Here is a 22,723-nt window from a genome sequence, read left to right as displayed (position 1 = left end):
GATCACATCCATGTGTTTCTTTCAGTGTTATTTCAACAGGATGATGTTCTACAGATTGAATCTTACCTACACAGCTTGAACAACACACTTGCCCAATCTCACCCTTATGGAGCACCTAGTCGTGCAAGGGACCTTCTTGAGTGGGTCTACATTGCTCAAATGGATACACTCTGTAGTATGTACCCAGAGAATATGAATGCTGAAAATTTTAATAAACAGTCTTACATCCAAGACAGATTGCTGTGCCTTATCAGAGTCATAATGCTTTGTGTACAATGCTAATGTGTCAGTTCCTGCCATGTGCTGGGAATGTTTCCTGTTCTACCTGGTCCTACCTGGAGAGAGATGGTGACTGAGATAGAGAGAGAGACTGAGAAAGAGAGAGACCGAGAAAGAGAGAGGGAGAGAGAGACAGACAGAGAGAGAGAGAGAGAAAGAGAGATGACGCTGAGCACGAGGCCCTCACCCTCACCTGTATGCAGGCGCATGTGCACCTTCATGCTGCCGGAGGTGGAGAAGCACTTCATGCAGCACTGGCACTCAAAGGCCTTGATGCCCGTGTGCGTCTTCATGTGGGCCGTGAGCGTGCTCTTGACGGCGAAGGCGCGGAAGCACTGCTTGCACTTGAAGGGCTTCTCGTGCGTGTGGATGCGGATGTGGCGCACCAGGTCGCTGGGCTTCTTGAACTCCTTGGAGCAGTAGGGGCAGCCGTGCCAGCGTACGCCGTTCTGCTCACGGATGGTGCCTGCGGACGGGGAGGAGGAGGAGGAGGAGGAGGAGGATGAGGAGGAAAGGGTGCGTGAGGGTGCGAGTGTGTGTGTGTGTTATGTGCAGCGGGTCGTTAGAACAGTGACAGTGTCAATAAGTTCAAATGTGTACACATGTGCGCACAAACAAGCAAACACAACACACATGCACACACACACACGCACACACACACACACACACACACACACACACACACACACACACACACACACACAACTCTCCGTTGGCTTGCAAGCTGGAAAAACCCAACTCTAGTCAGGCTAATCACATCGTGTATAGAGTCACATAAATGACTACAGAGTTGCGACGGTTCTGCGTATATTCCCTGCTACTTGAATGAAAAGGAGATGGCTGCCGCTGCTGGCAAACAGTGGTCTTTCGAATCGGCTTTGGCCGCCACACTTGGAGTTAAGCTTTTATTTGGGGACTTAGTTGGACTTGGAGTTAAGCTTTTATTTGGGGAAAGAACCAAGAATGCCATTGAAGTCATACTGTAGCTATAGCGCTGTCCTATTGCGTGCAGAGGGAATTTGAAAGACAACCGTTTATCCCGCCCCTCGGATTGAGCCCTGCCAATGGTGAGTTCCCAGACCCAACATCTTGATGTGGCTCTGGCTCCTCAGGCTACTACTGTATATGCTGGCTATAGTAGGGAAACGTAGGTGCCCTTTCTATGAAGAACCCACTTCAAAACAAAATAACAGTTTTGTGATTCAGTTTTATAACTATGTATTTGTTAAAGAGTTACTTCACTCCCATTTCAGTCTGAACAATTAAGCAACAGCAACAATAACAAGCTCAGACATCTTATCTGGTTTGAGCTCACCCTTTTACTAGTATGAAAGCTTAATTGATTCTACGCCCAAGACCCAATTTCACTAAACTCTGCAATGCCCAGAGAAAATGATTGGTGGCCTGTGATCAACTGAAAACTATCACCTCTCATTACTGTGAGCAGATTAACAGCAGTAACATGAAACATTTTTGGCCTACATGTTCCGAGTCAATTATTAATACGTAATTAACACTGAGTAATTACTGTATGCAATGTAAAAATGAGCTTAATGTTTTCCATTTGTATTGTTTTGAATCATGTACGCTTGTTTTGATGTTCTTATTTTAAGAAACAGAGGTTATGAGTTGCATGGCAGTTCCATTAAGTATCCTAAACAAAAGTTAATCAATTACCCATCTTATGTTGACCTTGAACGGAGCTGTCCCTGTTATTAAATTAAGAGTGAAACCCGTCATAAAATTACATCTCACATGATAAACTAACCAAGACAAATGAAGACCCTTAATTTGACAGCTCAACCAAAACAAGTTCATTGTTTCGAGGTCAACCCTGCCCCTGCCATTGTTATTGCCATTACGCAGCTAACACTTAAATGGACGCCATCTGGTAGATCATTACCAGTGTCCTTCAGATAAAAGATGAGAAACACAAGGAGACTCTGTTGCCCAGAACCCACCTATAAAAGCAGTGTCGTCATTCCTCAACATGACGGAGTTTGAATACCAATGCAAAATCTGTCCAAGACTGTGATGGATCAGGCTTGACGTTTCCTTACAGTTCCGACCTTCTCATATTTCTTTCAACTTTCTACCCTAGTTCTAGGGTTCTTTCTAACCTACCCTACCACGCTTTCAACTTTCTAGTTCTCTTACATAGTCCCCATAACCACAGTGTTGTTCTTGTGCTTTACGCATTCTCTACATTCCAGCATATACTTACTGTAGCAATAAAACTGACATATGGAATATCTGACAATGCCGGTGGCCCATGAATACTAGCAGTCACCAGCAACCACGTGCATCATGCAAAATAATACATTGGTCTATGCACACCTCAACAGCCAATAGGTGATCATTAAGCATCAACAGTGTTTCCCACAGAATGTAATTCTATTTGTGGTGGTAGGTTTGCAGAATTAACTTGAATGCAAAAGTTTTTAACAAATTAGTGCAGCGGAGTTATGATGTTAACCAGATTTAAGCACAATTTAGCCTTCTAGTCGTCTTCTATGCCTTGGAGGATTGTTAATGTTGTCTTTAAACATGCATGTAGGTTCGTTGAGAGACAGAGAAACAAGCAGAGGCTTTACAAAGGTGCACATAGCTCTACAATGAAATAATTCCATCCAATTAAAATAGTACAACATGGAAAATTATTGTGGACTGTGGTGGTCATTGTTGATATTGTGGTGGGCCGCCAATGTATGGGAAACACTGATCAATCAATAAATACTGCCTTGCACTTGCCTTGATGATACTGACGGAATATCTTGTGGTCTATATCTTGTGAATGCAGTGAACAAAACTAAAAATGTATTTCTTCCATTATGCCGGTGGTGCTGTGTGTGTCGACTACACCGTGATGCTTCTAGCCAATTAAGAGAGGTCAGCACATGAAAGGATAATGCCCCTGCGGCTGGGGCCCCTAGGACAGATGGCTTCTCATTCAAGACAGCTAATTAAGCCATATGTTACACCCAGGACAGGTAGAGAACATGTCTTTAACAGACACTTCATAATGGCCAGGTCAGTTATAAGCTATAAGGTATCAAGAGGACTTTTGAAATGCGTTTCAGATGTTTGAATCGATCGGATGGCACATGACAACAGAGCCTTAAAATATAAGAGCCTTAAAAAACAGCAGTTGCTCTTCCGTTGGTAAGTCTTATCACATCACTGAACCACCGACACAGTTTCCAGAAGGTTATATGCAACATCCTTTGGGCAGGCACCACCATGTCCAAACCTGCTTAAGCTTCTCTTGGCTGTGGAGGACTGCATGAAAACAAACAGCCTAATAAGCTACTTCCTGTATGATGGTAATGTCTTCCAGAACATTTATGAGGCAGCCAAGTGAAAGTAAATTACCTACTAGTAATAAGGAACGGCCAACTATCCTATTGATTTGTTACCTCGAGCTAATTTATTTTTCAGCAATTACGGGAACGTTTTTGTATTTGGAACTGCATTTTGGCCGGCATTTCCTATTCTCAGAATAGATCGATCCAAGCATCCAAACTCAACAAATTACCCAAAAACACACACTCACTTTCTCTCAACTTTAAATAGCCCATCCAAACAACCTTAATAGCTTATCCGCTCCTGCAGTCAGAGAGACCCTTACCTGGCATTTGATCAGGCTTCTTAAAGATGCTCTTCTTCTCCTTCTTCACAACTTTCTCTGAGCCGGACGTCTTCCTGATGGCAGTGGCGTCGCTGCCCATCGTTTGACTCTGTGTGCCACCATCTGACCTGGGCAAGGCTGGCCCTCCAACGCTGCTCTGGGCACTGTTCTGTACTGGGATGGCAGTCAGGCCACTGTTCTCAAGAGCTTGCTGCAGACAGAGGTTCAGTAAACAAACATACATTAACACATTACTGTAGTCAAAACATGAAATAAATAAATAAAAAATAACAAATGACACTTTTAGAATAGATAGTCATCCGGTAAAATATCTTGTAGGAGGCTCATTAAAATCTGCTCAATAGCTGTGAATAAGTGTCATCTGATGACAAACGAGTTTGGACATTCAACATTTTTTTCTCCGGATATAGGCTTTGCATTGATCAAAATCTTTAATAATGGTCTGCATATCTAAATCTTCGCAGAGGTTTTCAGCTGCTAACTAATGGTGGCTGTACTTGCCAAAGACAAATGTCTACATCTGGGCACAAAAATATCAAAAGACTTCTGAGAACAAACTGGCAGCATGAAGAGAACAGGCAATAGGACAAAGATGAAATGACAGCTTAGATGAATACTTTCTTTATTTAAAAAAAATAATGGAGACGGTCTTTTTCCAGTTGTGGTTCCAGTTTTTCCAGTTGTCTTTTTTTTCATATAGAGACCAGAAAAAGAATATAAAAGCTAATGAATGATTAAAAGGGATACTGAATACATTTTGTCCCACCCCACCCCGAGGGAGAGAATGATTGCCTATTGTGAGCCAGTTTAAATGCTGCATTTCACATCACAAGGGTGATTAACTATCTATCCATCTATTACGACTTTCATATGGGAAGAGCTTTTTATTTAAATCCCTCAAATATGGCAAACCCACGCCCACTGCTCAGAGGTCGAGTGCAGGAACAAGGGCCACGATCTCCGAGGCGAGTGCTCATCTCTGCCTTAATTTCCAGGGCTCTCTTAAACTCTGTGGCTGAAGAGGTCTTCCCAATAATAGCACTCACAGGGCGTTCAACCCTGTTAATTATCATGCAAATCTATTCTCTTGCATAATGACTTGGGTATCGGGGCAAGCAAATCCTTCTCAGTGACTGCTTCGCCTCTAAAATGTGTTTCAAACTGCAGTTGCAAAGTTTTGGTTTTGGTTGCTCCATATGCATATAGAAATCTCAGCTATTAATAATCACTGACGATAATTACCAAACAGCACTCAGACAAACAGTTACAAGTGTATTTAAGTGTACTAATTGCAACTGTTCATCTGACCGCTGTTTTGTAATTATCTTTAACAATAATTACTAGCTGTGATTCCATATGCAATTGAGCCACCAAAACCAAAAGTGTTTTCTTAAAATTAACAATTTCAGACATACCTTATGTTGAGTGTTAATTGATATTGATCTTATTTTCATTACATTTGGAATGTGAACATCTCAATATGGTGAGAGGTGAACAAATGCAGTGTTTTTTTCTGAAGCAGGTAGCCTAATTAAAACAGCCGACAGACTTGCCTCAAACCCCCAAACCATCCTGCTAACATGTATTTCTGCAATATAACTGAAGCAGGTAGCCTAATTAAACAGTCGACAGACTTGCCTCAAACTCCCAAACCAACCTGCCAACATGTATTTCTGCAATATAACTGATAACACCATGCTGTAAAAGCTGAGCCTTCTTTGTGTGTGTGTGTGTGTGTGTGTGTGTGTGTGTGTGTGTGTGTGTGTGTGTGTGTGTGTTTTCCTAACAAAACAAGTACAAAGTGAAAAAATGGTAAGTATCTGCACCTGCACTTATGACACCGGATATAAAACTGACAACTTACGCACTTCCAGTGTTTGCATTAATTTGCCGAGTGAGCATCAATGATTCATACAAAAATAGATGCAAGCAATTCTTGAAGACAACATGCTTACAAGGGTATGTATGTTTGTCAGTGTGTGCATGTGTGCTTCTGCCTGAACCTGCAAGATGTCCTGGTTGATAGCCGTCTCCATGGTGATAGCTGGCACCGGGGGCTGGGTTTGAGCGCTCTCCACTGTGACCTGCTCGGAGAGTTCCAGAAGCTGTTGGATCACGTCAGTCACCCCCTCGGCTCCCTCTGACCCGGCCACGGCCTGACTGGACTCCACCGCCTCCTGGCGGTACATGAGACATGACACGCAGGATTGATTTGTGTGTGTTTGTGTGTGAGCACTTACATACATATGCACTTGCCTCTGATAAGATAAACAAAAAAACAGACCTTCCTTTCTTAAACTAAAACAACAACTTGGACATTTATATAATCTGATTCGCCAAAACTCTTTATTACAGCTTCGCCCATGGTAATAACCTGCAGCAACCAGGAGTGCTGAAACTTCTTTAACCATAATTTAAACAACCCTAAACTAGGTCAAGCAAATCCTGGACTAGTTCGTAAGAGTGTTTTATCTAAATGTAGCAGTCATTTGTGTGTGTGGGCACTTCTTTCACCTGGGTGGTGGCAGGCTCCTCAACTTCCACCACTGAGATGTGCATCTTGCTGATGTGTGCGTTTAGGCTGCCCAGCTTTTTGAACACACAGCTGCAGTCCATGCAGGGGAAGAGGGGTACTCCTTTGGTCTGCGGGGAAAGCAAGGATGTGAGCTGTGAGGTGTGTGTGTGTGTGTGTGTGTGTGTGTGTGTTTGTGTGTGTGTGAACACACAGCTGCAGTCAATGCAGGGGAAGGGGTGCACTCCTTATGTCTGCAGGCAAAGCAAGAACAGACCAATATGCAGTGGCTTGAGCATCTGATGAATGACTACCAGTAGGCATGATTTACAATCAACATCCATGGATCAATAAAGAGCTGCTGCTGGCATAGAGAGATCTCAACCTTTGCCTTATTTAGCCCTTTTGGCTAGATCATAGATCTCACAGGAAAACAAACTTATGTCAAATCATAAGATGGGGATAATATACTGACTAGAACGCACTGGAAATAAAAAGAGAAAGACAATATCCTGAAAATCGGTACACACACACACACACTGAATAATTGATTATTTTCCCCTGTGGAAAAATATGTCAACAAATGCATGTTTTGACACACATACAGAGGGAGAAATTTTCACAGCCTGTCACCCGGTGAAATATATTCACCGTTGGTGCTCGAGTAAGTTATGCACGGTGCGGCTTCATCACGACTGAGTCTGCCTGCCCTCCAGGAACTGAAGGGCACTCGTGAGAAAAGCATGCATAACTCCACTGCTCTGGCGCACGCTCTGGGAGTTGGGAGAGTCTGCTCAATTACCCATCACTTCATTTGTGCTGAACATAAATCAACAGACACAGAACAACATTTGTGATGGGCTTTTTCACCCACCTCAAAATTAATAACAAAAATAATTTAATTAAAAAAGCCACATTTAAAAGATAAAGAATACTTGTAAGAGAGAGAGGGGGGGGGGGTTATAGACAGTATTCAGAAACCTTCCTGCCAGTTCTTTCTAGAATATTCCCTTGAGCTGAATACCTCAAACACATACTTGTAAGAGAGAGAGAGGGGGGGGGGGGGGGGGGGGGGCGGGGGTTTATAGACAGTATTCAGAAACCTTCCTGCCAGCTCTTTCTAGAATATTCCCTTGAGCTGAATACCTCAAACACAACTGTATGAACCTCTTTCATGACTGAATGCATACATCCCTTCACCTGCAGATTGATGTGTATGTGAGGTCACTTCAATCTCTGTAGGGCATATTTTTAAGACCTTCATTTCCTACACAGGAGATTACTTTATAAACAGCTTTGTCTCTTCTTAAAGGAGAAAAAACAGTGAATTAGTTTGTCTGTAAGGATCTCTTTTTGATCTTAGAATCTCTCATGCACTCGCTCCCTCCCTCCCTCGCTCTCCCTCATACACTCACTCACACACAGACCTCTTAACCAGGTAAAACGATGCACCGCAGAAAAATAGAAAGACAGAAGGAGAAAGATAGGGAGAGAGAGAAAGAGAGAGAGAATGAAAAACAAGAATACGACACCAACATGGCTCACTTCCTGTTTTTTATGTACTACTGATATCACTGCATTATTTCACACCTTTTTCTGTCTCTCTTGATAAATGTCTTTGCATATTCTTACGTGTCATTTCAAGAGTTGACCAGTCAGTCACACTCTTTCAGCCATTTTGTTTTGGTAACCACAAGAGTTGACAGTTGCTTAGTGTAGTATCGTTCTCTGTAATCCTTTGCTAAGTTATATCAAGCGCATACCACTTTACATGAGTGTTTTCTGTGTGCATGTGTGTGCATACATGCACGTGTGTGTGTGTGTGTGTGTGTGTGTGTGTGTGTGTGTGTGTGTGTGTGTGTGTGTGTGTAGATGTGTTTAACTTTGTGAAAAGTACAGTTGCGTATTTGCGCAGAGTTGAGTAAGTTAGAGTTACATCAGACCATACAGTGCCTATTAAAAGTACCTAAAAAGTAAAAAGTCAGGGTGCTAAGATATTTTCCCATTTATTGCTTTTGCTTTTATTTACATAAAAGGCTCTTAAATGTTACATATTTCTACAAACTAATGTTGATTGCCGGTAATTAAAAATATATAATGCCTTTGCCTATGGGAAAATAACATGGGCATTTTGAATTATCGCACCTGTTAAACTCTTGCAGGGACTAAGAAATCGGAAATCTTCTAGTGGATACTGTGATCTTCGGTATGTTAAGATGGCACACTTTGATTTTTGCTACCCCAGAGCTTACTTGCAATGCAACTTGCCATAGGTACTTAACAGGTCTATAAAGCATCCCCGCCATCAAAGCAGTATTTGGTGTCTGCCAAACATAGCATCTAGTCTGATGGCCAAAAAGCTGATCTCATCAGACCAAAGAACCTTCTTCGATTTGAGTCTCCAAAATGTATTTGGCCGAACTCAAGTTCGGATTTAATATGAGCTTTGCAACTCCCCTATAAAGCTTTGACTGGCGAAGCATCCGGGAAATAGTTGTTGTATGCAGAGTCTCTCCCATCTCAGCTGCTGAAGCTTCTAACCCCCCCCCCCCCCAACAGCCTTCTTCCTACACACTGTCACTTAGTTGGTGGGGACGGCCTTCTCTAGGCATGTTCAGTGGCTTGAACATTTTTCTGTATCCATCCCCTGACTTGTACTTTTCATTAACCTTGGAGTGTTCCTTTGTCTTCATTGTAGCCAAGAATACTGATGAACCAGTAACTGGACTTTCCAGACATGTGTCTCCATACAACAATCATGTTGGAAACATTCACTGCACTCGAGTCATCTCCATCTCACTAATTGAGAGACTACTAGCACCAATTAGCTGGACCGCTGTTGAATTAGGTCAATCATTTTAAGGGAGATGAATATTTATGTATTATTATAATGGAGAGTCTTCCTTTGAAAAGCTGTCATCAAACCTATGCAAACTGAGGGGGGGGGGGGGGGGTGAGGTCACCTCTATCTCTGTAGGGCATATTTTTAAGACCTTCACTTCTTACACAGGAGATCACTTTATAAACAGCTTTGTCTCTTCTTAAAGGAGAATAAAACAGTGAAGTAGTTTGTCTGTAAGAATTTGAATCTGTATTAATTAATAACAAAAATAAATTAATTAAAAAAGCCACATTTAAAAGATAAAGAATGCATGTTCTGCATAACTAAAGGAAAGTGGAGGAAAGCATGTTGCAGTATAAGTCAGTGAATACATATGTAGACATGTAAGCAAACATCCCATAACACAACTGAATGGAGAGTCTCCCTTTGAAAAGCAGAAATGTAGACAGAAACCTGTTCATCAAACCTATAGAAAGACCCCAGCCTTCACATACTTGTAAGAGAGAGGGGGTGGGGGGGGTGGTTATAGACAGTATTCAGAAACCTTCCTGCCAGCTTTTTCAAGAATATTCCCTTGAACTGAATACCTCAAACACAACTGTATGAACCTCTTTCATGACTGAATGCATACATCCCTCCACCTGCAGATCGATGTGTATGTGATGTCACTTCGATCTCTGTAGGGCATATTTTTAATATGTAAGGATTGTCTGTAAGGATTTGAATCTGTATTAATTAATAACTTCTGTTTCCATTTCTAAAGTCAAGAAAAGGGAAAGTATCAAAGGTGGTGAATACTTTTATAGGCACTGTAGTGAGGAATTTCAGAAAACAGTCAGGGGTGGTGTGTGTGTGTGTATAGGCGTGTGTGTGTGTGTGTGTGTGTGTGTGTGTGTGTGTGTGTGTATAGGCTTGTGTGTGTGTGTGTGTGTGTGTGTGTGTGTGTGTGTGTGTGTGTGTGTGTGATCCTGAGTATGTCCATGTGTGTCTGATCCTGAGATGATGAATGGAGCTGCCTACCTCGGAGTGCACCCTCTGGATGTGCGACTGCAGGTTGCCCTTTTGGGAGAAGGAGGCCGGGCACAACGTGCACAGGTGGGGCTTCTCCCCTGTATGCCGCACCATGTGGGTCTGCAGCACCACCTTCTGGTTGAACGCCTTCCCGCAGTGAGTGCATTTATACGGCCTTTCACCTGCAGAAGTTGAAGGACACAGAGAGGAGGAGAGGAGAGAGAGAGAGAGGGGGAAAAGGAGGGAAAATGAAAAGGATAGGGTTGGTGGAGGACAGAGAGAGAGCAGAGGGTGAGAGAAAAGGGGAAGAGAGAGTAAAGGAAGAAGGCAGAGAGTAAGAGAAAGAGGAGAGATTAAAAAAGGCAGGATGATGACAGGAAAGAGGGGGATTAAAGGAAGATAAGAGGACACAGAGAGGGTGAGGGAGATGGGTAGACCAACAAAGGGTGTAGCCAAGAAAGAGTTAGCATGAAAGACAAAGAGGTACGGTGTGTGAATGTGTGTGTGCAGGAGGGAAAAAAGGGAGAGAGAGACAGAGAGTGAGAGAGAGAGAGAGAGAGAGAGAGAGAGAGAGAGAGAGAGAGAGAGAGAGAGAGAGAGAGCGCGAGACAGAGAGAGAGAGAGAGAGAGACAGAGAGAGAGACAGAGAGAGTTCAAAGCACAACAGTGTGGAGGAGTTTACAGCTAGGACATAAACACTTGTGATATTCCTCGCCAGACTAACAATAGACTAAGAATCTTGACACTAATTCTGTGTGGCACAATTTAAATGAGCACTCAGGACCATCAGCGAGGTCCTTGGGAGGCACTCCAGTACAGCAGCACAGGGCCTCCTAATGGCTATTCCTCCTTTAGAGGACAGAGCAGCCAATGCCAGCGGCGATTAGTCATCTGTCAAGCCTGGAGCAAATAAAAGCATGGGGCAAGATAGGTGTCTGAAAAGGTAAAGGGCCACAGTAGTAGAAGTTGGAGGCATAATTGTCTATACTGGGTTCAAAGCTTTATCTCACTGTTGTGGTGCTGATTAAACTTTGGGTTTTAGGGGACCCCATGTGGCCAGTGTTGGCAGTGCAATAACATTAAACCTCAAAATAATAAGCAACTTCTCCCTTTCACTTGGTTTGTAATGGATAAATTGTTGCAAGGATTTCTTTTAAAAGGAGAAAGGAGGGTAGCAAGTTGAATCAGAGGTACTTAATCCACAATGATCCACCGAAATGGCACAACGGATACAAGTATCAAAAATGAATGTGGAGCACTACAGTTCAGTTTCTATCCACTTGCTAGAAACTGTTTACGATAAACTATTTAAGATAGACAGTTTATGATAAAATAGCATCAATAAGCTCTTTCAGACATACGTGTAAGACCGGAGGTTCGGCGGATGTTAAACGGTGGGGCCGTATATCTGAACGACATAAACGGTCATATGGAAGTCCAAACTTAGCCGGTTGTTCTACTGCTCCCCCCCTAGTATTTCCTCCGGACATTATGTAAATGTGCTGTGTCTGAACGAAGCGTAGAACATGCGGTTAAAATTCACACCTAGTGAGAGGGCGTGTCGGTGACGTTTCTTTCGTGCGTCCATGTGGTTAAATCTGACTTAAATGCCAGTGTAATGGAGTGGCATAGTGCTGTCCAAAAAACCGACCTGGAAAGATGCAGACATCACAGAGCTACTGTCCATGAGGGCAGACAGCATTGTGATAGAACACATGAAGGGAACGGCAAGAGACACGTTAATGTAGCCTACAACTGCATCACAAGGCCAAAGGAATTCAAAAGACCAAATCATCATAAGCAGAAGGCGCTGAAAAGGCAGTAGCCTACAGCAACGTCGTTGACGACAATGACAGGAGTATTTAATAAATTGTTAGCCAACACGGTCGGTTTTCTGTTCATTGATAGCCTTCTCATGACCTCACTGCTGAGCTCGCTGATATTTGTTGAGCATAAATATGCCTAGAGAAAATGAAAACTAAGAAAATCCAACTTTGTTCCAAGCTCCTTACGTAAATGCAATAGACACATGGGGAGAGGATGCTTTTGGAAAAAATAAAGCATGAAAAAACAAACCACTTCACTGTTATGTTAGTATTTTGTTTGTTGCTTAAAAACGTTGTATATGATGGCCTTGAAGTCTTGAGTTAGCCTACTGAAATGGCTGGTACCATAAAGTTTGTGCATGCTCTCGCCAACGCAAACCAGATTTGGGGTTCCATAGCCAAGTAATTCTGCTATATAACGTTGAAAACAGATAATGTGTTTATTCAAAGCACACATACAAGTACTTACGTGACTACTTCAAGTATTAGCCTACGCACAATAGATTTTTCTTCTTTAGCCTACATAATGCATACACTTTGTAAACAAACAGCAGCTGTGACAGCGGCCGCATATATTCTGCGTCATATCTCGCCTCTTGTGAACTCTACAAGCCCTCACCCTTCACTCGACAACCACACGGAGATTCTGTAATGTGCGTGTATGTCGTTCACACATAGGTCAGTATAAGGTCAGTATAAGGTCCGCAGGTTAGCATCATATCTGAATCATCCGAAGGGTAGGACCTCCGTTTGACAAACCTCCGTATACTCCGGAGGTTATATCTAAATAAAATCTCAAAGAGCTTTGAAGCTGAGTCAGGATGAGCTATTTGTGCATCTTTCTTAAAGGACGGAAAGACCAGCTGTAATACAGATACTTTTTTGTCTTACCTGTGTGGATTCTGATATGTCTCACCAGCTGACTAGGCTTCTTAAACGTCTTTCCACAGTGCTGACAACTATTTGTGAATCCGCTCCGGTCAATGTTCTTCTTGTAATTCCTCGAGCTGGTGAGTATTGTCCTAATGGATAGACGCACAGCATGCATATCAGCACACAGAAAAGTGACATACATTGAATGAACCTCTCCCAAGATGGGTTGACAGACACCACACCAATAATCCACTGACCTTGTTTTAACATGTGTCTTGACATGTTCTTTCAGCTCTGCAGGGGTCTTGAATTCCTGGTTGCAGGTCTTGCAGGTGTAGACCTTGCATCCGGAAAGTTCTTTGCGGTGATCCTCCATATGAGGCATTAGCTGACTCTCAAGGACGAACTCATCTCCACACTCGCCACAGATCAGGTTCTGATACCGGAGGGGAGATAAGGAAAGATGAACCAGGAAGGAATGGTTAATAAGAGGAGATCATTCATGCTTGTGGGTCGCTAAGTTAGATGTACCTCCAAATGGATTTGTTTAAAACCATCAGTGAACAGAAACAACTGACCAACTAATGTAACTTTTTTGGCCCTTATTTTGAAACTGGCAAGACAAAAGTCATAAATACAGTTGCAAAATGTGAAATAAAAAGTTAACCATAAAACTGGACAGATCAACTCCTAAACTTGAGTTCAACGGTATGTTTTCTGCCTCTGGGTGACCCTTCACATACCTCCTCTTTCTCATGGAGCATGATGTGGGCCTTCAGACTGGCCACGCGGGAGAACTTCTTGTGGCACATGGGGCAGACAGGGTCTGAGGTTGTGTGAGTGGATTTGTGTAGCGTCAGGTTAAACTCCACGTTGAAGGACAAAGGACACTGGTCACACCGGTAAGGCTGTTAATGAGGGGGGAGAGAGAGAGAGAGAGGCAAAAATTAGTTGGGACGAGGGATGGTGAAAATAAAATCAATTCAAAAGCATGCACCAAAGCACTGACTACTTCCAGAAGATGTGCAGACACAGCCGCCATCTACTGAGAACCTTTGATGAATGACTTATCTCTGTGCGTAATGTCCCTGTAGAGACACTGAGGGGGAAACTTGTTTTGGGCAAATTCAAAACTATGCAGAGTATATGCACTCCAGAAGAACCAATCTGATTTTGTGTGTTGTTCCACAGACTCAGAACGCCTGCCTTCAAAGGATTTTCTCTTCCCACTGCTTATGTATGTCATGCAAAGGGCTGCTGCAAAAAAAGAATAATGAATACCTGACAACTCTAGCACTGACAACTATACCTTCATGTTTGTTTCTGTTCTGTTCTATGGATATTTTATATATGAGATGGCATAACTAACTGACTCTTACAGCACACATTTCCATTTGCATGTCACCTTACCCACCACACTCAGATTTTGGACCTAAGCTATAATGGACCACTTGGACCAATTTCCTTACTAGCTTATTCAATGTGTAACACAAAGACAAACAAAAAAACTAGATAGATAAAAACTAGATAGAGTGCCACTCAAATTAGTTTTTAAAAGTGCTACCAGAAAAAAGAAAACGGAAAAAAATACAATCTGATCCATGCAGTCCACTTGCCTTGTCATTGGCTTCATGGTCTCTGAGATGCTTCTGTAGTTGGTTTTCTGTGCTGAAGACCTGAGAGCAAATGTTACATTTGTTCTCTCTGGATTCTGCATGGCTCCCATGTTTAGACTCCTGTGCACCTTCTGCAGACCAACAAAGCCCAAAGCTCATCAGAAAGCACCTCATCTTTCCATTAAGAGTTTGCCTAAATCACACCAACAATACTTCAGCCATATTGGCACACAACTTTTTTGTAAGGTTTATTTAACATGGACATTGCACTTAATAAACATGAAATGTAAATATGCCAGAATTGGCCAAAATGGCTATTTTACATCTGTTGGAACGGTGCGGTGTTGTTAAAAGGTCAGATACACCTAAAAGAAAATATTCATAAGATCTTGTTCACAAAATTGTTTTTTGAGGAATGCATATCATTCTATATTACATTATTTATTTAGATAACATTAGATATTGCAGGGAGACTCATCTAAATTTGAGAATCTGCCTGCTAACTGTGTACATTATTAACTTACCAACCACCTTACAGGGCATAACAAGGAGTCAAACACAAATGGCATCAGGGAACTATAAGTTCAGGAGGGTTCTACTGTTTTTTTCCCCTTTGTCTTTACTTGTGCAGTGCATGTGTCTCGTTCAATAACCTACGCTTCTTGCAAAATTGTCAACTGCACCTCTAATTGCCATTTACTTAAATATTTGTTTTGATACAGGACGAATGACTAATGCTAAACAACATAGATAAAATTGTCTCCATATTCAAAAAAAAAAAAAAAAGAAAAGAAATATATATATATAAAACTCACAGCATAGGCATAAAGATGTTTAATAGACTTTATTTTTCTCCACATCAATTAATGAAAATAAATAAAAGATGGATAACGCCTCAATGCCTGCATATCAACATGTGCCCTCAAAGTAGGCTATGTCATACATAATTTCATCTATGATTGTATCATCAATACATTTCTGTCAGGCCAAACAAATGTTTGTCTGTATAAGATCTAACACCCAATTATTACTATTCCTAAGGGGAAACTGTTTGTACAACCACAAATCAGAAAAAGTTGGGGCATTGTGTAAAATGCACACAAAAACAGATTGTGATAAACGTGATAGCGTCGTAAACCCATATTAAGCAGCAAAAAGGACATAGTCAACATATCAAATGTCAAAATTGTCATTTGTCAAGTCAACATATCAAATTGGACTTTCATTGAAATATGCTCATTTTGGATATGTTAGCAACATGTTTCGAAAAAAGTTGGGACAGGGAATGTTTACCACTGTAATGCTTCACCTCTTCATCTAACAAAATTCTGTAAATGTTTAGGAACTGAGGAAACCACTTGCTAGAGTTTTGAGAAATGTCCCATTCCTGCCCGATATAGAACTTCAGTTGCTCAACAGTATGGGGTATTCTTAATCATGTTTTTCATTCCATGATGCACCTAATTTAACAGGTCTGGACTGCAGACAGGCCATTTCAGCACCATGACTTTTCCTCTATGGAGAAATACTGTTTAAATATGTGCAGAATTCATTTTGCCATTGATTTACTGAAATATTCAAGGTCTTCCCTGGAAAGAAAAACATTGCCTGGATGTCAGTAAAATGTTGTTCAAAACCTGTATACATCATTCAGAATTCATTGTGCCTTGCCAGATGTGCAAGATGGCCATGCTAGGCACTAATGCACCTCCACACCGTCATAGATGATGGGTTTCAATCTGCGCACTAAAACCATTTGGATAGGTTGGATACTTGGATAGGCCCGCTCCTCTTTAGCCCAGTTGGTCTAACCACAGGACCTTTTTCCACGTTACCTCAGTCCATTTAAAAAAAAAAAAAAAGGCCCAGTTAAGACGGTGGTATTTCTGTGTCATGTCTAAATTGACAATTTGACAATGACAATTTGGCTGTTGCATGGTTAAGTTTACACTAGCATTTTTGAATTGATTATCAAACTGTGCTCATAGACAATGGTTGTCAGAGGCTTTCCTGAGCCCATACAATTATTTTCTTTACAGAAATAGGTATGGTTTTAATGCAGTACCATCTGAGGTCCAAAAGACTACGGCCATCCAATATTGTTTTTCGGGTCTACCCTTAGTTTGCAAAGATTTTTCTGGATTCTCTAAATATTTTAATGATATTATGCACTGGAGGTGATGAACTCCCCACATACTTCACAATTCCATGTTAAGAAGCATTAAAATGACATTGTTTCATCATTTGTCCACACAGGTTTACACAGAGTGAGGAATACCCCTATATTTACTTCGACGTAACCTCTCTGGGATGCTCTTTTTCATACTCAATCATGTTGCCAGTTAAACATTCCTCCTTTTGTTTTCTTCATCATTACACAACTTATTTTTAAGCATTTTGTTACCCCGTCCCAACTTTTTTTTAAATGTGTTGCTGGTAACAAATTATACGGAGCCCCTAAGGGGACATGAGCGAAATAAAATCTGAAGTTTAGTTTCATAGATAGATAGATAGATACTTTATTGATCCCCAGGGGAAATTCAAGGTCTCAGTAGCATACAGACATCACACACACATTCACTAACAGCAGAAAAAAGTAATTAAAAGTATATAATATAAAAAACACAACTAAGCAATAAGGACAGTAGAAGATAAAGAATATACAAAATATACTAAAATACAAATTATACTAAATAACACTTAATCTAAATCAATTCTAAAAACAGTATCCACATAGTGTGTGATGAAAGTTTCATGTGAAAAGGTTTTGCGTGTGCACGTGAAACTTGCCAGATAAAGTTTCGCGTGAGCACATGAACCTAAACTTTAGATTTTTTTTTGTTGCCTCATGTCCTCTTAGGGGCTCCGTAATACTCAAAATGAACATGAAATAGTCTTGAAATGTTATTTTCAACATTTGATATGTTTGTGTCCTTTTGGCAACTAAATATGAGTTTATGTGATTTGCACATTATTACTATCATTATTATTATCACATTATTATATTTTCTGGTTTGGGGTTGTACTAGACTTGCCTTATGTGACTTTTTTGTTGTTGTTGTTCCTTTTGATCACTTGCATTGCAACTGCATTGATACAAGCTTTTGTTCTAATATGTTCAGTGGACTGGTTACAGAAACAGGTAGCCTAATAGACATGCTCACTTCCAGGACCTACATCACTGACAGCCTAATTATTTACAGACCCTGCTTTTTTGCAAACAATTATGTTGTTTTTTTTAAGGTGGTGATGGCAAATGCATTAGGGGGGACCATTAGGCCAATGTGTAGTACTTGGCCATGACATAGCCTGCCTCCTGGGGCAAATTTATTTAAAACAATGTATTAGATGTCACAAGGAATTGCAAGATCTTCAAGTATGCCATTAGGCTACTCCCTTGTATGTTGCAAATTACCACTACCTATTTTAATGTATTGCAAGTTTATGTAACGTTAACGTGTTCCAACAACATTTCTGGCTAGAAAGTAGAACTAAACTTTGTGTGATTAATCTGCAGTGGATAACTTGTACTTCCCAGCATAGACTGCACGTAAGATCAAGCTAGCTGTTGTACATAATTATGGCACGGTATGGAACTATTAAGCCACAATATTTTAGAGATGTAATGTTTCAATAAGCATGGTCCTCTTATTGGGTAACGTTAGTGTCAAATATAAACAACTCGCACGCTAGTGAGGACAGCTAACGTTAGCGCTCGTCTCCATGCAGTCTTCTTTCAAAGGTAGCTTCTTTCACTTGGCGTTTATTTGGTAACGTTACAGTTAACGACACAAGAGTCAAGACAACCATTTGAACACTTCAGCAGTTCAACGCCCCTTGCTAAAACTACCTATTGCTCGCTAACTTTGGTCGCTACTAGGCTAACACGATGGCTTTTCGTCGCGGGGAAGCAAGCCATCTCGGCTAACAAATGAGAACGTTAACGTTGTTGTCACCAAAGGCAACGTTAAGCTAAGTTAGCAGCGTTCAGCTAACGTTAGCAGACTCGTCATCGCCATTTCTCAAAACCATGAAATTGCGTCGTTGCCGATTGTACCAAAGCCAGACAGAAACCCATTTCAGACACGTTCTCCTGGAGATGTTTCCTGTCCTGTGCTTTAAATTAGACTGGATCTGAATAAGTAGAGCCACCAAATGTTATTAATATCATTCCGCCTCAATCACTCCTTTCGCAGCACAAAGAAATGGACACCCGCAATACCATATCCGGGGACTATATACACAAAGTTGAAGTGTTCTTTTCTGCCATATGATGGAATTTCCTAGTGTATAGTACACTTGTTTAAAAAGCTTGAAATCCGTTCTTTTTATTCATAATAATTTTGTACAGTTTACCTGTTCCGTCGTTTGTGTTATCCCTCACTTTTCGAGGCCGTCCCCGCGGCATAGTTCCAGGTTTCAGGGCGGGTGTACTGTGAACGATTTGGATTTCAAAATGGCGACTGCTGTACGGAGAGCTCCTCGCGGAGACGGGAAAGCAACAAGGCCATGAACTTCTCTAGGCCGATATGGTGTTCAGCGTGGTCGATGCATTTACGGAGAAGGGAGACATCTAGCGTTCAGATATGAGTGAAAACTTTTTGTCATCGTTTGAACACGTTCACACGTACAAAAAGCCCTTAAAGCTATGAAGTCTAAGAAATCAGTACAACTTTTGAACAGTGTTACAGAATATGATTTAATGACTAAGCTAGTTATATGTTTTTTTTCTTCTGTTTTGATCATTGTCATTTTTTTTCTCTTTGCTTCCTCCTTTTAAAATTACGCCTGATCCTGTACATAGATGGATTCCTTGACCCATGTTTATTGTACTTTTTACAATTATTTACCAATAATAATAATAAAAACGTTAAAAAAAAAAGACATTCCCTTCCCTATAAGGAAGGAGCATGCAAGATTATGTTAACATAACAATATGAGAAAAAGAATGCATTCTATTCCAAAAACAATTGCCTCAACATACAATCATAAGCCTAGGCTTAGCCTAACTGAACATAAAAGGCTAATGAGGTCCGCCCAACCTAAGGCCTATTGGAAGATGGACACAACATAAGTAGGCCTAGGCTACATGTGTCCTGGAGAAACAGAGGTAGGCCTACAAGCAGTGAGGTCGGAACCATGGTTTTCTCTCACAAACAATTGTTTGTTCTTATTTATATTATTCTATTATTATTAGTAGTGAACCAGTGATTTATTAGCCTATAAGAGAGTAATACAATAACGAGATGAGAAAGGCAAAGGCTATAATCAAAAAGAAAGTCATGGATCTTTGTGAAACTATGTAGGCCTACAAATTGGTCAGGACAACAGTTCTACTACAGACTTAGCCTATATTTTTCCAGCTTCTACAATGAAGTTTGTATTTTTGTGAAGTCTTATTACCTATCTCTTGAATGTTTTGGTTGTTCACAAAGACAGTAAAATGTTAATGTTGAGTAGACACACACAGACTGTCGGATGAACAGACCTGCCCCCCCCCCCCCCTGATTTATGAACAGCTGAAGATTTTAAGTTGAGAAAAAGGTGTAGCCTATGGCCATCCTCACTTGATTGGTTTTTAAATGCTTGCTATACAGTATTTCACCAGCAGAGAGCGACAGAGAGTCACAGATGGGAAACAATACTGCTTGAAGTGATAATGTGCTAATTGTCAACAGGCAGACCTAACAGCTAAAATAGGCAGGGGGCATTTGAATCTAATCTGCTAGATCACTACTGTATGGCTCTGGCATATATGGAAAAAAAATATAAAGATAAAAAAAGAAAAGCGAAAGGATTATAGTTGATTCGTTTATTTAGTCTGTGATGAACATGACCAATGACTGTATTTACAAGACAAATGTTTCATTAAGCTATATTTTGTTCCATGGGATTTAGCCTTTAGAAGGGTAGACAAGCCAATTAAACACAAAAATATAATTTTTGAGGGCCCTCTCACTGTAATATCTGAGTCTGTATGACATCTTTCAATTTAATCAATGATTTACTCTTGATAATGTATAGCCAGAATTATCCAGTTTTAGTGTGGATTCCATTAAGGCTATATACTACAGTACATAGTGAATGTCTTCATTGAATGCCAGTGCTGTTTTGGAAGTGTGAATAAGTTGGTGTAATATGACACCTTTCTAGCTAATCGAGTCACTGGTGCCACCCACTACCATAGAACTCTTGAATTCTACCATCTGCCCCACTTCCTCACCACACACACACACACACACACACACACACACACACACACACACACATGCAGGCACATTCTATTTTCCCAGCACTCACCTTCCAAAGAACATATGACCTGGACACAAGCTCTCTATCAGTCTTTCAGACACACACTCACAAACCCTGCCATCTCTCTCTCTCACACACACACACACACCACACACACACCACACACGCACGCACGCACACACGCACGCACGCACGCACACACACTTAACGCTTCCTCTGCATCAGACCCTCCCAGACCTCATTTTTGCACCATTTTGCGCTAGTCCCTTCAGTGCTGGCCCAAGTAGCATCCAGGACCCAGCAGAGGGAGAATAAGCAGTAAGCGATCTATGTTCATTGTGTTAGAACATCTGTTCCTGTGCTCCTCTCGCTTGGGCGACTCATCCCCATTTGAAGAACAAAAGCCCGGACACTCTGACCTTGAGGGGTTGTATACGCATCCCCCCACCCCCCAACCCACCCGCATCCACCAAGTCCTAGTTTTTCTCTCTCTCTCTCTCTCTCTCTCTCTCTCTCTCTCTCTCTCTCTCTCTCTTTCTCTCTCTCACACTCTCTGTGTCTCTCTTTCTTTCTCTCTTTCTCTCTTTCCCTACTTTCAGACCCCCCCCCCCCGCAAGCCCCCGCTTCTTTTATCATGTCACACTACGGTCAAGAGGGGAGCTATCAATAATGGAGTTTGTCATCAACAATGGCAGGGCTTTGTAAAGCCTACCTTTCTGAGATAAATAAAGCCTGAGAAAAAAAAAACTGAGAGGACGAAAGGAGAATACAGCAGCACCGACACCGCGAAGAGGGAACAGAAATTCTCTGACACAGGCCATCTCTTTCACTCTCCTTTATGTTCCTCAGGAATATATTAAGAGAATGCCTTTTCCCTTCAGTTTGATCTGTCCTGATGCACCATGATTTTGTTCTCCTCGGCTGACCAGAGCCTGTTCAGTCACCCAAGGCAGGCATGGCTATGTTTAAGGCGTCTCAGGTTACTCACTGGGCCGCAGATCAGTGATACAAGAGGCACTTTGTTACAGTCAACCAGACCTGAAGTCAGACTTTGAAATGCAGATTTCGACAGCACAAGGGCAGGGCCACTCACAAGGCTTTGTTTTTGGGACTGACTCTCTTGAAAAAACAAGAACAAATATTGCAATGTTTTCTTTTGCTCTGTGCCACTAGAGCAGATTATATGCATGTAACACATTCACTTAAAGCCTATGTGAAGGATTTTTTTTATTCTGTAGCTCAAAGTTATATACTCTTGGCCATGCCTTGCATTGTCTGTTTCTGGTGAATGAGACACCGACCTTGGACACCACCGACATCATTTTCCGCCACCTTAACCATGGACACACATTCATTTTGTGGAGGAAGTTGTGCAATCAAGAAAGGAAGTTTCAAACAAACCCACGTCTCTTCATAACCTGTTTCATGGCTATGGGTGATATTTAGAGGCAGTATCACAGCAGGTAACAGGAACTGACCTTGTCTTGTTGATACCCTACAGTCCCTCAGTTGTCCAGTGACCCCCCCCCCCCCTCTCTCCCAGGTGCAGTGACAACGTGACTGGTGTGCTGTCACAGAGGCGCATCAGCTGCCGTAAGTGGATTCATGAAAACAGTATCTGACAGTTCAGGTCAAGCCTGGCACCTTCTATGGCGACCCTGAAAATCTCATCCGTATCCGCATTGGCTAGCGCAGTCTACAAAATCATCACTAGACAGCTTGTGACTCTCATCTTTCTTTCATAGAATGTATTACAGTAAGTATTGCATTCAATTGTGTAACAAACTTTATACCTCACTATCTACATCTATCAATTGGTATCATATATATACGGCTCTGATTGGTATTGGATCAAACTGCCTC

General features: G+C 41.5%; 1 protein-coding gene across 2 annotated transcripts in view; it reads right to left on the bottom strand.

The window, feature by feature from the left end:
- Nucleotides 1–19,117, bottom strand: part of LOC121720876 (zinc finger protein 236-like) — an 84,135-nt gene extending 65,018 nt beyond the window's left edge. For both annotated transcript variants that reach the window (XM_042107348.1, XM_042107349.1), the window contains exons 1-10: nt 18,965–19,117; nt 14,609–14,739; nt 13,736–13,900; nt 13,250–13,428; nt 13,011–13,141; nt 10,303–10,475; nt 6,443–6,571; nt 5,932–6,105; nt 3,908–4,118; nt 473–745 (exon numbers count right to left, since the gene is read on the bottom strand). In XM_042107348.1, coding sequence (XP_041963282.1) covers nt 473–745; nt 3,908–4,118; nt 5,932–6,105; nt 6,443–6,571; nt 10,303–10,475; nt 13,011–13,141; nt 13,250–13,428; nt 13,736–13,900; nt 14,609–14,739; nt 18,965–19,016 — 1,618 coding nt within the window. In that variant the 5' untranslated portion in view covers nt 19,017–19,117. The remainder of the gene's footprint in view (nt 1–472; nt 746–3,907; nt 4,119–5,931; nt 6,106–6,442; nt 6,572–10,302; nt 10,476–13,010; nt 13,142–13,249; nt 13,429–13,735; nt 13,901–14,608; nt 14,740–18,964) is intronic.
- Nucleotides 19,118–22,723: the final 3,606 nt, after the last annotated feature.

The sequence above is a fragment of the Alosa sapidissima genome, chromosome 10 (genome assembly GCF_018492685.1).
Source record: "Alosa sapidissima isolate fAloSap1 chromosome 10, fAloSap1.pri, whole genome shotgun sequence".
Classification (NCBI taxonomy): domain Eukaryota; kingdom Metazoa; phylum Chordata; class Actinopteri; order Clupeiformes; family Clupeidae; genus Alosa; species Alosa sapidissima.
Note: the sequence above shows the minus strand (reverse complement) of the source record. Positions and strands in the feature narration are given on the sequence as shown.